Below are 20,100 nucleotides of genomic sequence, written 5' to 3'. Positions count from 1 at the left end.
TCTTAATTAGCAGCAAATTAACTGCGATAGAAATTAACTGCAGCCGCGAACACTTTACTTTAATGAGATTTATTTAGACTTTATTTAAAAGGTCTTTTAAAGCTAACGCTTCATTTATAGTGATTATGAAGTCTGATGTTCTACGGAAGTTATGACGGAGAAAATTCATTTTAATCAATATTCTTGCAAATCATTTGATTGTTTTGTTTAATGGTGACAGGGCGTTATTAAATAAGTTGATCTTACCAGTACATAAATTTTATGTAAGGTCAAAGATCAACTTATGTATTAAACATGAAAAACAACTAAAACGGGACTTAATCGCGTATCAATAAACTTAAAAGTTACCTACCTCTGACGTTTCGAGCGGGATATTGTATTCGGGGAGGGGGTTTTCCGAGAGAAAAAACTCATTTATATTCCATAAAGTTTTAGTCAATGTTTTTGTAGGAAAATCGAAGCGGCTGAGAACGAAAACGTTATAGTGCATCAACATGTAATTTTGAGAACCTTAGCCACTGATATATCTGATAGCGAGTGTACATGTACGAGCGAACACAATTTCTATATTTCCAGGGGCATCGTCCTGTACGCATCATTCGGACCGACGCTGTTCACCCTCATGGTGTTCGTGTACCTATCGTGGTACGACGGAACGTTCCCTCGACGGCCGCTGTCTGACATTCCCGCTGCTGATGACCTGTATGCTGACAACTGCACAAAACCTGGACAGGTGGGGTTCTATTTATGTTAGCATTTTTAGATATCATTGGTTCTTGTCATGACATACGGCGCGATTCGGGAAATGAAATAGAGATGCACTAGATAAGATATAGTAAAGATATGTGACGTTCCACGGCAAAGGTACCATTGCCCCGACTGAATATTGGAGCGGCGCGGCGTTAATAATAAGCGTAAGCGCCAGCCGCCATAAGGTACCTTTTTCCGTGGAACGTCACATATCTTTACTATTTCATATCTAGTGAATGTCTAACGACGCGATATCTTAAAGTTCGAATCGCGCCGCATGTCTATTCGACGTGCTAGACTTGATGTAAGTGTATGTTTATTGATCATATATTATCTTCAATTATCTGCCTAAGATAATATTCACGCGATGATTAATCATTATATCTTGAAAATATATTATACTTTTACTTAATAGTCAGCCTTTTTGTGTACATAATCTAGTTGCAGTAAAATTGTCTATTTCCTGGTAAGTATAAAAATTTCTATTTTATTTTAGTTCATCTCAGTGTTAGTTTTGAAATAAATCGGTATTTTTATACATTTCAGGTGGTGACGAACAATAGATACATCAGAATTACGATGTTTCTGGTGTCAGTTTTACTGATAAGCGCTTGTGCCGTCATTAACATAGTAAGTGCCTATCTATGAATAATAATTTCATATAGAGCTTTCAACATTGATCCAGAAGTTAACAGAAGGACATCAAATATGTAATTTCAATATATGTTACACATATAATACCGGGTGTGGCCTGTAACATGAGCAAATAATTAAAACATAGATTGTACTCCTCAAACGATGACACTTTTGTTCAACAACTTTTAAAAATTATGAAGTATTTAGAGTCCCTATGTTTCATACAAAATAAATATTACCTTCAATGGACGCCATCGCCACGCCATATCATTGTGACTGACGTTGCTTGTCACGCCTTAAATATAGCAAAAATCGCAATACATTGCGTCTTAGAATAAATTTTAAAGTGTATTAAAAATCAAACAACAAGTTATTTTTAAAAGTTGCTGAAGAAATGTTGGTCAGTATGAGGAGTACAGCTTACAGTTAAATTTTTTGCTCATATTACAGGCCACACCCAGTATAAGAATCAACTTCTTGTCGCTGTACTTTCTGTGTATGATAATTATCATTCTTATCCTTATGGATCCTGATAAAATTTTCAGTCATCACTTTGCATTTTTTTCGAGAAAAATTTTGTCAGCTCTGTTCAGGACAACGGAGGTTTGAATCGAAGCCACGATTTTTACCATCACACACTATAAAAGGTTAATCACTGAAGAATTGAATTGAAGCGCTGGTGGCCTAGCGGTGAGAGTGTGCGACTTGCAATCTGGAGGTCGAGGGTTCAAACCCCGGCTCGTACCAATGGGTTTTTCGGAACTTATGTACGAAATATCATTTGATATTTACCAGTCGCTTTTCGGTGAAGAAAAACATCGTGAGGAAACCGGACTAATCCCAATATGGCCTAGTTTACCCTCTGGGTTGGAAGGTCAGATGGCAGTCGCTTTCGTAAAAACTAGTGCCTACGTCAAATCATGGGATTAGTTGTCAAGCGGACCCCAGGCTCTCATGAGCCGTGGCAAAATGCCGGGATAATGCGAGGAAGAAGAAGACTATAAAAGGTTAATCACTGTGTGAACAGCCAGAGTCAAATCCGAATTACAATAAGAAAAACAAAAAGTCCGAGTCTTAAAAAGATTACTCTCCAAATTTTGTATTTGCGTCTAACTTCGAAAGTTATTTTTTTTTGAAATTTTATATATTTATTTATTAGTTTCAGCCGTCAGACATAGATGACCAGTCCGAATTACTGAGGTGGCAGAGGATACAGAACGACACCAACTATACTAGCGATGTAAAGGCAGACAGAGTGCGCCACTTCGAGTTAGAAGAAGCGCCGGTAAGTTTATCATGGAAATATCGTCAGGTGACAAGCAAAAGTCACTAATTACTAAAGAAAATTTAAACAAAAACCGACCTTCCTTTAGTACTAATATGGTTCATTATGGCTATGTACTTGTGGTGGTACTTAGTGCCTTGCTTGTCACCCGACGATAAATGTATAAAAGATAGTCATTATTGTCATCCAAGTCTAAGCCTAAGTTCTGTGTTGGCAGAACGTTTTCGCTTCCGCCAATGTCGTCAGGGCAAAGGTCAGGCAGTAAAGGATTATGTAGCGGAGTTAAAATAAAACCGATCTTGGAAATGCCGTACCCTAGTAATGTCAGTGAACTCCGATCATTTAATGACAACTGTCAAAACCCTTGCTCCAACTACCTACATACATAACACTTAGGAGTAAGTATCCGTATAGAATGTCCTTATTAAATGTAGCGTATCGTCGCCCACACTGTTAACTGTACTTCGGTGGACCTTATGCCTATTGTAATAAAGTAACCGATGTACTTGTACAGTTAGGAGTGTTGCTGATTGTACAATAAATTGCAATAGTTATTGATTATGAGTGGCCAAGACTAAAGCTGTATATATCTTGTTTGTAAATAAATGATTTATGAAAACAATAGCATCATTGGAACCATTGCTATCGTCATAGTCATTTTTAGCGTCTTTTTCGCTCACTGCTCAGTATCTGTCCTATTCGAACTTTAAGATACGTCAGCTAATAGATCTTGAAACGATATGGATTAGATGTGTCAGTGTCAAAAGTGACATTTTTCTTTGAGGAAACGTCACATTTGACACTGACATATCTAATCCATATCGTTTCAAGATATATTAGCTGACGTATCTTAAAGTTCGAATAGACTATATCACTTGTTTCGTTCCTGAGCTACACATTAAGAAGTGTGGATGACACAAATCTGTAAACATACTAAAGTATATTTAATCTACATTCCAGAGCTATCTCTACAGCTCGGTGCTAACCCTGGCCTCAATCTCCGTGTTCCTCCGCGTGGGGTTTGTCCTGAAGTTGATAGTGATGTGCTGCGTGCTCACCGCGCATATCGCGCTGTTCGCCTCCTCGGAGCTTTTCTACCACAACCCGCTGCAGCTTAGCGAGGAGACAGATGAGTAAGTTAAAAACAATTAATAAACCCATTTTGTCGACGGAATAATAAAAACAAATTTAGCTCAGGTATTAAGAAAAAAATATAGGTACCTACCTATTGAATTTATGGACGACTGTCCCTACTAATATTATAAATGCGAAAGTAACGCTGTCTGTCTGTCTGTCTGTTATCTCTTCACTCTCTTCTCTTAAAACCAAAATATTACATTGTAATTCGCGAAAAGATAAACGTGCTAATAGTCAATCAGTGCTAACGTTTAGTGTAACAACATTGTATGATCTTTGTTCCAATCATCGAATTTAAGCTGTTGTGAGACATACTAACACTCACTACTACTCGCCACTACTCACTACTCACGACTCACTAGTGAGTCTAAACAGTAAAATTATTCAATGATCTTTGTTCCATTGGCTGCCCATCTTGTTTCAATTTATACTTATCAATTAAATTGTTGAAATAATCTCAAACTACTTCTATTTGCAGATTCTCCATGCTCCCATACGCAACCAAAGCGGGCCTCGTGCTAGTATTCGTAGCCGCGCTACTCCACATCCTAGACCGTCAGATCGAGTTCACCTCCAGGACCGACTTCCTCTGGAAGGACAAGCTCAAGTTTGAACAGGAGGAGGTGGAGACGATGCGGGGAATCAATAAGATTCTGCTGGAGAATATATTGCCGGCCCACGTGGCGCAGCACTTCTTGACGTCTGTGGCTTCCGAGGTCAGTAAGATATAGATTTGGGAATACAATTTCAAAACTGAGTGTAATTAGGTGTTTTCATTGTTCCGAACCAAATTCACAGCTGCACCTAGACACATCGTTGTTCTTTTCTATCGCAAAAACGAATGTGCTTAATGCTTTTTCGTGCTCGCGTTTGATCAAATGTTTTGTTCATTTTACGAGCAGGAATAGTGATTTTGGAAATCGTAGTTTGGTTTGTCAAAAATGACACCATATCTAGCTTTGTGGTACGTTTTCGCGCTGACAATTCGTTAACGATAAAAAACTCTAGCGAAGGAGATTTTCTATATCATATTATATTTTCAATCCATAATAATTGCAGGAGGACCTATACCACGAGCGCTACTCAAGCATCGCGGTCATGTTTGCGTCCATCCCGAACTACAAGGAGTTCTACGACGAGACAGACGTCAACAAGCAGGGGCTCGAGTGCCTGCGGTTACTCAATGAGATTATCTGCGACTTTGATAAGGTTAGGCGAGTTTTTGAATACCTACTTTACTTATAGGTTATAGGTTCTCGCGAGATTGGTTTCGGCAACTCGACGTCATATTATTGCGCCTATTTTGCGTGGTGGGTTGGCGGCACTATTCTTGCCAAGCCAACTCAACTCTACCAAGAAGCCTAGCAGACCCTTGACGTTGCCGACGACTTCTGGGAGAGACCCGCGCGGTGAGCCGAGGTGTTGTGCGCGGTGTTCTGCCACCGCCGGGCATTCGATAATGACGTGGGCGGTTGTCTCCTCTGCCTCCATGAATACTTACTGCTGTGGCGCAACGACCTGAACTTGATCTTGGCCTCCGACACCAAAGACCGCCATGCTACTCTGCCCAAAGCCGTTTCTGTCCAGTCGACGGCGCTGAGTTCGCTAAGGTCTTTCTGCACTTCGTCTCTCCAGCGATACCTGGGGCGTCCAGACGAGTTTTTGAAGAAATTATTTAAACGTAATACTTAGTGATAGAATTGGTAACGAATACTCGGGTCTTAGTAATCCAGAAAAAAATTAATTAGTTTTTCTTTTTCAAATTCAATTTTAGTTACCGTGTTGCATTAATATATCTATTAGAGAGGTACCTATATAATATTTTTTTATTTATTATGCTATCAATGATTTGCGTTTCTATTAATTTATAAGTAGATAGTAAACATGTGTTGTTAACATTTTGCAGCTATTATTGAAGCCGAAGTTCAGCGGGATAGAAAAGATCAAGACAATCGGAAGCACGTACATGATTGCTTCAGGACTGAGGCCAGGAAAAGAGGATCAAACGGTAAGAAAAACCATAAAAAATGTATAAAATTGTCTGTGTTAATACACAGTATCACTAAACTTGTCTAATTTAACTCGAATATACCACGTTTAATCTTGCATTAGAAAAAGCATAAACGATCTTGTCGTGTCTTTTTATTGAAAAACACTTTTGAAAAATAAATCCTAGCAAATATGTAACAATTACAACAGCATAATATATTTATTATCGCGCATGAGAGGAGGCCTGTGCTCAGCAGAGGGACGTATATAGGCTGAAATGATGATGATATTTATTATATGATCACTTACATTCTTTTGGTTTCGTTTTTTAAAAGTGTTTTTCAATAAAAAGACATATCCAGATTACGAAGATTAAGAAGAAAACGAAGTATAAGCAGATTTAGATTTCTAAAGCACCCTATACTTTCGCTTTTACGACCACGATGACATACAAATTAGTAAAAGTGCGTCCATCTTAGGCCCACTACAAGTAAGTAGACTCTTACATATAACGTAGTATGTCAATAGAGAATATTAAGCGAAACTCTGTGCTGGGGGCGCCACTACCACAATTACTCACAATCTCAGGGTCTATCGTAAACCAGAATTTTGTTATCTAACCTCTCTACCGCTCTTGCATATTCGTGCGATAAAGAGACAGATAACTGAGTTTCGATTATCGCGTTTCCCGTTAGACCCTTTGTAAAAAAACCACCTTGATGTATCAATGTCACATTTCATTGTCTGAAAACTTATTAAAAAACAGTTTAAGGCACAGTTTGTATTTAAGTTACTCTATGGTTTTCGATGGGTGCTAGTGCTGCACTCTGGTGGCAGAACATTGCAGTAATACTCCCTATTAAAAACAAAAAATATTATTTTTTCAGGACGCAAAAGGAAAGGAAGAGCACACAGTGGCGATCCTAATAGAGTTTGCTTTCGCTCTAATGACAATCTTGGACCAGATCAACCGAGAATCATTTCAGCGGTTCAGGCTTAGGATAGGTGAGTCATATATTTCAATAAACAATCAATTTTTTAAACAGGCGTATCTGCGAGCGATATTCCAAATTTCCTAATATTTTTTTTCCAAATTTTTTGCCGGAAGCGTAATTTTTCCATTTTTTCCTTTAATATAAAATTTTCAATAAACAATGTTGTACAATGTACAGTCAGCAGCAGAAGTTGCTAAGCGGGCGAGGTGTTCAAAATGATCTTGACATGACTTTATTATTAAGAGAATAAGAGCGTGTCCAGGTAATTTTGAACACCTCGCCCGCTTAGCAACTTCTTCTGCTGACTGTACATAAACTAGTTTGGTATCTTAATTACGAGTAAGGTCAATTTGGCTAATTCCGTCATAGGGACTATTCCGTCTACGAGCGTATATTTCTTTGATTTTTAATCATAGGAAAAAAAACGTAGAAGCAAAAATGTTTTAGAGCAAAACATTTTTGGCCTTTGTATGGAGTTGGCCGATTTGGACGATATACAGGATATGGTCGTCGATGATCTCTACCCGAGATGGTATCAGAACAGAGCTCACAACATATATTTTTACAGTAGGTACATATGTTTTCCTCTTTTTGCAGTTAATTTTACTGCAACATCATGCTGAGTCGAGCCCCTTTTTAACATTACGCTGTTTTGTTTATACGTTCGCATAAATTTAATTTTGTTTTAGAAGTTTTTAAGATTTTATGTTCAAATGTACCATTAATGTGATGTTTGTGATGTTAAATAAAGTTTTTTTATGTCTATGTCTATGTCTAAATAACTATTTTATCTTTTGTGTTATACAGGATTAAACCACGGGCCGGTGATTGCCGGCGTGGTGGGCGCGCAGAAGCCGCAGTACGACATCTGGGGTAACACCGTCAACGTGGCTTCAAGGATGGACTCCACTGGCGTCATGGGACGCATACAGGTCACAGAGGACACCGCTAAGTAAGTACCGGTCACAAAAACACCCGCGGGTATTCAGGGTTCTCAAGCGTCGGCAACGCAACCGATTCAGGGCTGATGATACGCCTGCCGTGTCATCAATGTTTTTTACGTGTGACGTATGACACGGGAGGAGCGTCATCATTTATATGGCGCATGGCACGGCTGCCGTGTCATGAAATGATTGTTCCGCGCCACAGCCAAAAGTTTTCGAAAATGGAACACGCAACGAATCGGTTAAGTGGCTCCGATGTTGCTTATGTCCATGGGCGACGGTGACCGCTTCCTTTCAGGCGGCTCGTCTGTTCGGTTGCTGACTATCACATAAAGAACCAATCATGATGAATGTGCAGATCTCGTCAAGTCGATGATAGTGTTTCATCACCGAGTGTGTCCATAGGGACGAACGGAGAAAATATGAGATGGGGTCACAGCTATAAATGACTATAATCTGACTATAAGAGAATAAAAGAAAACCCTATCTAAAATAAATCCTTTCTAAAGTTTGACTGAACGTCGTCAAGCGAATCTATTGCCATGTTACTCTCAAAGTTTGTCTATCAAAGGTATTTATTTATATGTACTTACTAAAGAAAAACAAGCTCAATAAGTTTTTTGTCTGTCTGTCCTGAATGTCGTTTTACAAATACATGGATCGACTTATAAACGCCTGAAGCAACATGATTTTTTCCTTTAAAACAAACTTTGCTCCACAATACTTCCAGGCGCTTTTTATTAAAATTAATCTGAAATGTTGTTCCAGGGTTCTCATGAACGCAGGATACTCGTGTGAGTGCCGCGGGCCCACATTTGTGAAGGGCAAAGGAACGCTCACTACATACTTCGTCAAACCGCCCACGTCCATTGGAGGGATGTAAATGGGAGTATCAACTACATATTTCTTGGTTTTTTTATGACCTTTCAGAGAAGCTAGTATTTCTTCTAAGAGCGTCCGCGTCGCGCGGGCGGGTGCAGTTGTTGGGCGGTTGCACGCGGATGTGGGTGTAAATTGAATTTACATACAAGCTAAAATTTAGATACAAGCAAAATAATAATAAAAAACTAACTTGGACACGGCGCGGATAGTACGTCGGTTCCTCTCTCTGCAGCCCTGACCACCGGTAGCTTGGGCCTTGCCCCGCTGCTGGCGGCACCCTAGGTTAGGTTTTTTATAATGTGTTTATATGTATTTTTATTGTTTTGTAAGTGTTTTTATATTTTACTTTTATATTCATATTATAAAAATACCTAACCTAAGACGATAAATAAATAAAGAGAAAAACTAATAAAATAAAATAAAAATTAAAATGTTTATTTACTTTCACAATAATTATTGGAACCTCCTTTTAAGCTTTAAAGCCTGTTGCGGGAGGTAACGCTCCTCCTTATTATTTTTATTTATCTTATTTATTTATTTTATTTTATTTATTATCTGGAGAATTTTAACAGAATTGTGCTACCTTTATGAGTAAATAAAATCCGTCGCACGCGTCCGCGCCAGTTAGCAACACTCATATTATTTTTCGCTAACCCGCTCACCCATTCCGTGCAACCGCACCAGCTAGCATACGCCCTACCTATAATTAGTTTGAATAAATGTTGAACTAATTTTATATCAACATGATGAATAATTTTTAGTCACAAAAAGTTTGATCCGCTAAAATACATATATTAAAATCTTATTATATTATACTTCGAAAATTGTAGATGACGACGTGTGATACTCTACACCAATTGAATAGAAAAGGCATATAGTGTAAATGGAAATGTTTGTCTATTCTTCGACATAGAGATTTATTGTTTTCTAGAGTAATACTTGAAAGACAAATAACACTGAAAAGTACATGGAAAAAGAGTAATTTACAGATAATTCGTAACATTTTGGTTTAACAGTTCTCTCTTTAAATATAGACAAAGTTTTATTTTGACTGGCTTGTGTTTAAGGTTTTTTGACTTTAGTGGGTACCTATCGTCTTGGGTCGTCCCATTCGTTTTTCGTCAAGTTCTTAAATTAGTCCTATTCTGCTTTCGTCACTCATTCTACATTGAAAGCCACCGACGATTGTGACGAATGTAGAATGAGTGACGAAAGCAGAATAGGACTAATTTAAGAACTTGACGAAAAACGAATGGGACGACCCAAGACGATACCCTTTAGTGGACGATTAGCGAATTTTATACTTAAACACACTCGAAATCGACTCGAGTTCAGTTTCTGTTTTCTATGTAGGTGTATATTTTTGTTTCAAATGTGATGTTAATGAAAATAATTATACACATTTTTGTAACACATACAAGCAGTTTACAATCTGTTAATCAAAAATATATTTTCAGAATTCTAATGCATATCCAAAAATTTACAAAATTATTAACACATATTGAAAAACTATCTATTAGGCTAGTTGTTATTTAATAGGTATAGGTATTTTAAGAGTTGCTAAAAGTAAGCCTATTTAGTAATTTATTTTGATAACATTTTTAATCTGTCCTACTATTTTTAAGTAAAAGGTCCAAGACCTCATTTTCACAATTGCCAAATTATTATTTATAATTAAAAGTAACTATTACAAACCGTTATCAATACTTAAGTATAACTTCTTATTTATCAATTATCATACTAATTTAACGAATAAATATACTGTTTCTATAGCCTAGTCAGCTGGTAATGCTGGTATTTCGAAAAATTCGAAACAATGTGGTAACCTCCTACACGTAGATTTTTTTTGTACAGTTATGTTATGTATCTATAGCTGGCCAATTGGCCATACTACTAAACTAGACTACGCTTTAATTGGAATAAAAGAGAAAGATGCCTCAATTTACGAACTTCGGTGTTCGCGGTAGGCCCTCTGCACAGAAGAGAACGTGACGTTTCGGTAGATACAATATTTGCGTAGGTCTCTCACATTAGTTATTTAGTTTAAATAAAGAATGATTATAACTATAGCAATACAGCTATAAGAAACGTGAAATACAATCACTTTGTATGAAAAATTCAATTTTCGTTCCATTTTTGTTGCTCTTGATACATTAATCTTATTAAGTTTTAATTATTCCATATATTTTTGTATAATTTTGTAAATAAAGGTGTGATAAAGAATCATTTTGAAATATGACAATATTATTTATAAATAAGTTAATAAATTAAATGGCTAAAGTAGAGATTACAATTACTTTGCATTTAATAGTGAAGGTTTTATAAATATTTAGGCGTTCTGTTTTTAATTTCATTGTGTTAAGTTTATATTTAAAATACTCATTAGTATGGTGCTAAATTGTTAAGTAGCCTAATTTTTTAGCATTAAAAATTTTTGCATGATAAACATAATATGTTTTTATTTGTATTATTTTGCTAAGACAATATGTATATTGAATGTGAATATGTTAAAGTGTATGGGGTGATATTTAATTACTTTAGGTACCATAAAACCACCGAACTATAAGCCAATACTAGGTACAACTGCAGAAAAAGTTCAGTCGTAATTAAATAAGTATCCAAATCCATACCACTGTTTATCCTAAGTTTTTTGTTCATACATACCTATGAAAAATATTTTGCCGCTAATTCAAATAAAAGCCTCATCTAAATTAAGATATTCAATTAAGTTTCGGGCCATAGTTGGGACTTGGCAGCTTTTAAACTATGGTTGGGTGGATTTGCGGTGCAAACGTCATTATCAGTTCTAGCGATTATGGATAAATACACAAATATCAACGCAGATGGTTCTGCGATCAATAAAATATTATCGGCCTGATTCGAACTTTAAGATACGTCAAATATTACGTCTAAATACGTCAAAAGTGTCGTTTTTGTTAGGGTTCCGTACCCAAAGAGTAAAACGGGACCCTATTATGTACTAAGACTACGCTGTCCGTCCGTCCGTCCGTCCGTCCGTCTGTCTGTCACCAGGCTGTATCTCACGAACCGTGAGTTGAATTTTTCACAGATGATGTATTTCTGTTGCCGCTATAACAACAAATACTAAAAACAGAATAAAATAAAGATTTAAGTGGGGCTCCCATACAGCAAACGTGATTTTTGACCAAAGTTAAGCAACGTCGGGCGTGGTCAGTTACTTTGGTTGGGTGACCGTTTTCTTTTTGCATTTTTTTGCTTTATTGTACGGAACCCTTCGTGCGCGAGTCCGACTCGCACTTGCCCGGTTTTTTTAAGAAACGTCAATTTTGACACTTTTTTAGGTATCTTAAATTTCGAATCGGGCTATAGTTTGGGTTTTTTGTGTAATTTGAGTTAAAAGTAGACATTAAAGAGTTTTAGCTTGATACAAATAAAATAAATAAAACTAAAATAATATGTATTACAAACTGTTTAAAAAAGTGTTAACTCTAAATTGTATCAATGTCATCATATATTTTTAATAATAGTTCACTCTAAATAAATAAGCGATTTGAAATGCTAGTTCTGAGAGATTATAATTTTGAAAATTTTATCAATTTAATAAATATGATGTTTGATAATCATATCGTTTCATTTCAAATAATTATGTATTTTTCATATGTTTGGCACTTGAAATCAAACCTACTTTAAAGAAATGACTTAAGTAGGGTTCAAAATGGTCTGAAATAAATGTCAAAATATTGTTAAAATAAAGGGTTAAGAGTTTTAAATATAACCGCCATTTTTACGCCCACATCCCAATTTCACGTTACCTACCATTTTAGACGTGCATCCGTGGCAGCGGGCGGTGTCCGAATGAATTTGAATTTTGAATTCGGAACGATCTCGGCGAAGCTAATTGGTAATTGGTGGTTGCGACCACCTACGCATGCGTGATTTATTTCAGTAGAACCGCCTTGTGGACTATTGTTTGTGTGCGGTTTATTATTTTATCTGTATAGTTTGATTACTAAATTGAAGTGAGCATATAGTCTTTTTTGTTGTATGTTTATTTCCTAGGCCATTCTATTCTCCATCCAAAATACGTTGATTTTTAGGGTTCCGTACCCAAAAGGTAAAACGGGACCCTATTACTAAGACTTCGCTGTCCGTCCGTCCGTCCGTCCGTCTGTCACCAGGCTGTATCTCACGAACCGTGATAGCTAGACAGTTGAAATTTTCACAGATTATGTATTTCTGTTGCCGCTATAACAACAAATACTAAAAACAGAATAAAATAAAGATTTAAATGGGGCTCCCATACAACAAACGTGATTTTTGACCAAAGTTAAGCAACGTCGGGAGTGGTCAGTACTTGGATGGGTGACCGTTTTCTTTTTGCTTTTTTTGTTTTTTTTTTGCATTGTGGTACGGAACGGAACCCTTCGTGCGCGAGTCCGACTCGCACTTGCCCGGTTTTTTGAGTTTACTATGGCAGTTACCGCACTGGAGCCGATTGTGGAAATCGCATCAGTGTGATACTGATAACCGATTTCTGATTATCATAAGTATTAGAAGGTTTAAACCACATTTTAATGGGATAATAACATTGAAAAAGTGAGACATGTAATTACCTATCCAAGTAGAAACAAGACCGAAGTGATCCCATAAGTGTTCCGTAAACAAAGTTTTGTACGGAACACTAAAAATACCGTTCAACTTGAGCGCCTGTACCAAAATTGTTTGTATTATACTGTTAATAATCTTTGCTCTTACATATTAGCAGGCGCTTCAAAATATGAATACTTTTTTAATGTGGTTTGTTGATCGTTAGGTATGATTGGTATGCCTGTTTGATTTTAAGCTTAGAAAAAAATTACGACTAGACAAAGCGAATGAAAGCTTAAAACCTTACTGTGCATCATAAAAGAATACCATCAACATTATATCAGCCGAAAAACGTCTACTGCTGAAGGTCACCCTCATCCAAGGACCTTCACGATCAGTACCTATGTCCTCCGTATTGGGAGACTCTTTCTGTCCTAGCTGAAATCATTTCAGTTCCAAATGCTATTTTTAGTTCTGTAAACCACTTAACAATAATAGTCCAATACTCCAACTACCTACTAGTATATATGGACCGGTCCAATACGTAGGTAATTAAGTAAGTATTCATACCAAGATTACCAAGGTTGTTTTCGGATTTTTCATTCTCTCATTTATGAAAACATTACATCTTAGAATTGGTTCATACTAAAAATAGTCTCACCTAAACTAATATCAGTTAGCTTGGGACGTATTGGGAAATTTTGTTGTACAGTTGCACATTAATTGTAAGAACATACTTTAACCCAACTAGATCAGTCCCGCTGTCAAAATATAGATTAATTATTACCATTAGGTAATTAACGTGAGAACACTCACATTGATTCTGATTGCAGACCAAGATTATTAATTAGTGCTCGGTAATTATTGGCTTGGTTAATATTAATGTTGGGGCATGTTTGCTTAAATGTGATTTATTGGGCTGTTTCAACGAGTATACACGTAATAAATGAACGAAATGGTAATAATTACAATTGCGTTATATTATAGGTACTTGTTTAAAAGAGACTGTTGAATTTGGCACTTCTTGGTTTAATATTCCAATTAAATATTATCTACATCCCTTTCTTTTCTATCGATGGAAATAGTTATTTGTGCAAAAAAAGAGCAAAGATTCATAGGTATTTTTTCAAATGCTTATTTTTAAGCAGGTAATTACTGTGTCTCTTTTAGCACAAAACTTTTCACATTATCAGTTAGAGCATATTAGAGGGAATCCATACTTACCTCACTCAATTTTATTGGTCTACATATATTATTTAGTTACGCATACCTAACATATAGGTACCTACAAAGGGCACACACATTATTTACTTATTAACAAAGAAAACTCTCCTTATGAATTAGTCGTACCTAGAATAACAAAAAATCAAAATAAGAACACAGATAAGTACATACAATATACTTACATCCAGCTAACACAGACAAGTACATACAATATACTTACATCCAGCTCTGCTGACTGCCTTTCTGACTTTATTGTTGGATAAGGACTAACACACCACAACCACAAGGTGGACTGACGACCTGGTAAAGGTCGCGGGAGTCCGCTGGATGCGGGTGGCGCAAGATCGGTCATTGTGGCACTCTTGGGAGGTCTATGTCCAGCAGTGGACATCCTCTGGCTGATATGATGATGATGAAGGACTAGCAAGCCAAAGCTATGATTTAATAAGTAAGGCATTGTGGTCTAAGTGGGCAGTGCGGTAGCTAAACACGAACCGGCAAACCGCGCTTAGCTGTCCCTTACTGCGGACCACGGTAGCGCTCAAAGATCACCCGTTGAGAGGCGTTACATTTAAGAAGCAAGAAACTCACAGTGCAATACCTAATAATCTATTATCGGTAATTATGATTCATCATTCATATCTTCTAGATGCCATTCAGATTGATTTTTAGAAATTAATTTCATATACGAGTATCCTTGCTTTGTTTAAATTCCCAGTCATTATCCAAAAGGACTAACAAGCCAAAGCTATGATTTAATAAGTAAGGCATTGTGGTCTAAGTGGGCAGTGCAGTAGTAGCAGTAGCTAAAGACGAACCGTGGTTATATAGCTGTCCCTTACCGCGGACCACGGTAGCGCTCAAAGATCACCTGCTGAGAAGAGGCGCTACCTTTTATGAAGCAAGAATCACACGGATCTATATCTGAATCCCTAAAGTCTTTTCTCCTATCTTTGCATTCCCTAATATTGTTTGTCATAATGATCAGTTGTCCTAACACTAAAAACCCTAATTTTGATTTCCCTAATAACTGATTACTTATCCTAATGTTATTAAGCATATTTTCTTTTATGCGAAGGTCGCAGTTCTAACCCTAACCTAACCCACTTTTGTGGCAGCAAGTTCTAAAACCTAACCATTTTGTAGAACCTTACATTATGGAACATAATCGTTACGACAATTGATCGTTAGGGCATGTGCCCATTAGGACAAACCAGTTAGGGCAAGTGACTTTAGGACAAACGTTTTTAGGGATTCAGAATGACACCCGAATCACACAGTGCAGTACCTAACTACCTAATAAGATTATTATCTTATTTCAGTAATTATCTTCATATGTTCTAGATGCCATTCAGATAGTTGGTTTAAATTCCCAGTCATTATCATCCCCTCCCCTAGATAAACTTTTTCCTTTCTTTCCTATTAAAAATGTATTTCTATCTTTTGCCTTCCTTCACTTTGACCGCTTTATCCAACAAGACGTTTACTATTATTTTTATTGGCCAATGTAAATAATTTATTCTTGCTTGCTTCTACTTTCCCTCCTAATAATGGAATCACTTTCATCATTTGTTTGCAATAGTTTTCAGAAGCATATTTTACTTACTTTTCGTACTTTGAAGTAAGTTCATCATTAGTTTTGTTTTGCCTATTGTACTATCTACACCGGCACTTACTCTATATCTATTATTACGCTAAATAATATATGAGTCGATTAATCTCTCGCCCCGCGATATTTCACGGCATTGTGCCGTTTCCGGCCTCAGTAGAGTTATAACTCGCGTTGTGTGGGATATTGTTACTTGGTGGAATGCATGTGGCATGTGCAATTGTGTGTGAGGAACTGAGGACGAACAAAGAATAAATGGTTATTTTATTTTAGTTTATTAATAATTCAAACAAATAAATTTATTTATAATTTAGGATAGAAACTACTATTTTGTGGACAAGTTATACCTATATCAAAATTTGACTTTGATCTAAATAAGTAAGTACTAACTAGGCTAGACCGGACCGTGTCCGCGCCGGAGTTTCCGGTGCTTACTTTTTTATGACATGACAGTCGATCACGTGATGCTTTCCATAGAAAACGATGCGCCGGAAGCTCCGGGCCGGACACGGGCCGGTCTAATGTGAATCATCCTTAAATATACCTAATACAGAAGATACAAAAGAATAGGAGGTATATTTTTAGGATTTAAGATTATATTTGATCTATATTTAGTTCGAGTAAAATTGTTAATGTCAAGAAGAAAAACTTTTAATTTGCTTTCGAATTCTGCCACACCACATCCTCCATGGATGGGCTGCGTCTTCCGCGAAACGTTTAAAAGTCATTATGGATGTATTGCTCTTAATAGTATGCGGCATTTATCGATATTGATTTTTTGCACGAAAAAATGTCGTTCGAAATTGAGGCTACTTGTTTTCAAAACACTATTAAAATGCAGTGTTTTGAAAGTGGTTGCGATTCAAAGTCCGGGTAGTAGTTCATAATACGCCTTAAAATTATTAGTGTAAGTACTTAGATATAATAAAGGTAATAGAGCATTTTAACCAAAATTGATATAAAACTAAAACTAATACCTAAAAAAAAAAAAAACATATGTCGAATACCGACGGTTTTAAAGGCGGTGGGCGCGTGGGGTAGCATCTCGATGTATTACTTCACAGCTAAACCAGTATGCTATCATTGCTACCAGTGCATGAAATAAATATTCGGACTCGTTAACCATACTAGTGCCTACTATATTTCAGTACTAAATAATAAAAAGAACTAATTTCTTTAAGGATGTTAACGGATTACTTTCAAAATAAAAAGATCACATGAAACCGTTAAAATCTTTATTCAAGTCAAACTAGGCCGGCTACAACCCTAGACATCTGACCTAAGAAGATTTAGATATGGGACCGGCAACAAACTCAGAGGGACAAATCTTTTCAAAACAAGATAAAACAACACATAACACATCCTTTCTTTATTTCACAAAAGTAAGCTACTAATGAAACATAAGAAACCAAAATAACACTTGAAATAAAACACTTAGCTAAATGGTTAAAGAAGGCTAGATTCTATAAGCTATCAGAATAATCCTTCAGGTATAAGCCTTCAGGAACGTAGCGAGTTAGGCACGAGGTTGGCTAACGAGTACGTCCGATCTCTAGCGAGGTCCGATCAAGAAGAACTACCAGCGACGGAGCCACACTGCTCCCGCCTCGAGTCAAGTTGGCAAACCTGCTCGACCAGTCTACCAACATACCGACAAAAATACCAACTCGTGCCTACGCTCACTCAAGAGAAATCTCTCGACGTTCCAAAGCCTTCTACCTGTAATTTTAGTTCAACAACACGCCAATAGATGGCGTTACTCTCTACGCAACTTTATTTCAACAATGCGCCAACAGACGGCGTTACTCTTTGCGCAACTTTATTTATTTCATTACAACCAAATAATACGTAGCTCGACATTACTAATCGATTTTATACAGGCGTCTAAAATAATGAACTATAACGCTGCAATAAGTCTTTCTGGTGTCAGGCTCCGACATATATATAACATGATGTGGGTGATCTAGCCGAATATGTATATGTATATTAGGCTAGATCACCCAGGTCCGAACCCTGTGGAAGGGTTCCCATATTAAGGCTGGCTGCGTTCCCCCTTTGGATGGCTATGCCGATCCGTTGGGGGAGGAACGAGCCAGCCCTACGGTCCCCGGTGACCTCGAATATTTTTTTTGAGAGCTGCCGTACTAGTTTATGGGCCCCTGGGCACCACGGTCCCAGAGTTTCGGCTGCAAATGCCGCAAATATATGCCGATCCGTGAGAGCCTATATATTTGCGGAATTTTGCTGCCTCAGCAGCTGCGGCCGCCGCGCCTGCTCTTAATGATGTTGAACCGAGGTGGGACGGTGCCAGGGTGTCCACACACGTTGCGTCCCAAATAAGGGCCCGTCCCACACTCCAGGGCACGAGGGTCATTCCGTCGGGCCTCTTGCCATCGTCGCGCGCGAGGCCAGGTGGTTCAAGCATGGCTGGGACGTTGGCGCTGACGAAGGCCCGACGGAGGATGTGAGGGCGTGATAGGCGGCCGGCACTTTTAGAACACGATAAACCGTGGTGTCCAAGGCTGTCCACAAAAGTTCCGCAGGGGCAGCGATGGGGTGAGAAATTGATATTAAATATTGTTTTTGGTAACTACTGTCGCCGACTGCATTTCGCCAGGTGACAGCCGAAAACTACGAATGGCAAAAAAATACACAAACAACAATCAAAATTGTTGTATTACTAACATACCAAATCGAACATACACCTGCATTGAATAACATCTAACTGATATTATTCAGATATCGTCACTATAGCTCTGAACTTGTGGTATCTAGTGATTAGTGAGTTTTGGTTGTTACCTGTCGAAGTTCTATACGAATACATGAAAATAGTAAGCATATTATTATAGTTTTTCATATTTAACTAGTATTTTTTCCAATTTGTTCTTCCGTAAAGAAAGACTCACGTTAGACCGGGCCAGAGCTTTCGGAGCTTACTTTTCACATGACATACATACATGACAGGCGATCACATGATGCTTGCCATAGAAATAGATGCGCCGGAAGCTCCGGCCCGGACACGGCCCGGTCTAACGTGAGTCATCCTTAATAGTTCGAATGATTCATGTCTCTCGGACTCACTAACATCATCAATGTCAGCATCATGCGCGCTACTACGTACGATATCTTTGTATTGTGCCGTTTGTGCGTCAATAGTGAGTCATCCTTAATAGTTCGAATGATTCTCTCGGACTCACTAACATCATCAATGTCAGCATCATGCGCGCTACTACGTACGATATCTTTGTATTGTGCCGTTTGTGCGTCAATAGTGAGTCATCCTTAATAGTTCGAATGATTCTCTCGGACTCACTAACATCATCAATGTCAGCATCATGCGCGCTACTACGTACGATATCTTTGTATTGTGCCGTTTGTGCGTCAATAGTGAGTCATCCTTAATAGTTCGAATGATTCTCTCGGACTCACTAACATCATCAATGTCAGCATCATGCGCGCTACTACGTACGATATCTTTGTATTGTGCCGTTTGTGCGTCAATAAGGTAAGGACTGCTAATTGTTTCACGGAAGGCTGGTATTTATTGGTTGAACCAATTTTATACCGTTTGCCAGTTAGTCCGTATTCTGTTACATTAAAAAGTAAAAGGTATTATATGTTAATTCAAAGTTTATAGGCTAATTTGTTGCAGTCACAACAAGTCCCCACCAACTACCAACCTACAATCTTATCTTCCTACCAACCTTAATACTACATAGACAGAATTTAACAGTAGCGTAGCATTGCTTCGCAAATGGTACAATCGATGTCAGAAATTATGACCATATTTAGACTTTTGCACTTTACTCCTTTGCATTAAGTCGAAAATGGAAACATTATATATAATTGAATATAATATTAAGTACGATTTCCACCGAACGGGCGGAGTCGGAGCGCATTTCACGTTTGTACTGCCGCATGCCGGTCGGTTACTCTCGAATGCGGACGGATCCGGGCGGATTCCATAGCGTATGATATACAAACCTTTCATATAATCTTTTGTTTAGCCTCCATGTGTGCCCTTTTTCAAGTGGGTAGGTAGTCATTTACGCTTAGCGATCTTCTTGTTTTGGCTTGACT

The 20,100-nt window shown here is 37.6% G+C and overlaps 1 protein-coding gene across 1 annotated transcript in view; it reads left to right on the top strand.

Moving 5' to 3' along the window:
* The window catches only part of LOC134669100 (adenylate cyclase type 2-like), a 128,380-nt gene extending 119,726 nt beyond the window's left edge, over positions 1–8,654 (top strand). Inside the window, exons 12-21 of the mRNA XM_063526635.1 lie at positions 577–733; positions 1,297–1,380; positions 2,546–2,671; positions 3,632–3,804; positions 4,287–4,524; positions 4,868–5,017; positions 5,715–5,816; positions 6,685–6,802; positions 7,600–7,744; positions 8,505–8,654. Coding sequence (XP_063382705.1) covers positions 577–733; positions 1,297–1,380; positions 2,546–2,671; positions 3,632–3,804; positions 4,287–4,524; positions 4,868–5,017; positions 5,715–5,816; positions 6,685–6,802; positions 7,600–7,744; positions 8,505–8,619 — 1,408 coding nt within the window. The 3' untranslated portion in view covers positions 8,620–8,654. The remainder of the gene's footprint in view (positions 1–576; positions 734–1,296; positions 1,381–2,545; positions 2,672–3,631; positions 3,805–4,286; positions 4,525–4,867; positions 5,018–5,714; positions 5,817–6,684; positions 6,803–7,599; positions 7,745–8,504) is intronic.
* The last annotated feature ends 11,446 nt before the right edge of the window (positions 8,655–20,100 follow it).

This window comes from Cydia fagiglandana, chromosome 11 (genome assembly GCF_963556715.1).
Source record: "Cydia fagiglandana chromosome 11, ilCydFagi1.1, whole genome shotgun sequence".
Lineage (NCBI taxonomy): Eukaryota > Metazoa > Arthropoda > Insecta > Lepidoptera > Tortricidae > Cydia > Cydia fagiglandana.
This window is presented reverse-complemented; position numbering and strand designations above follow the sequence as displayed.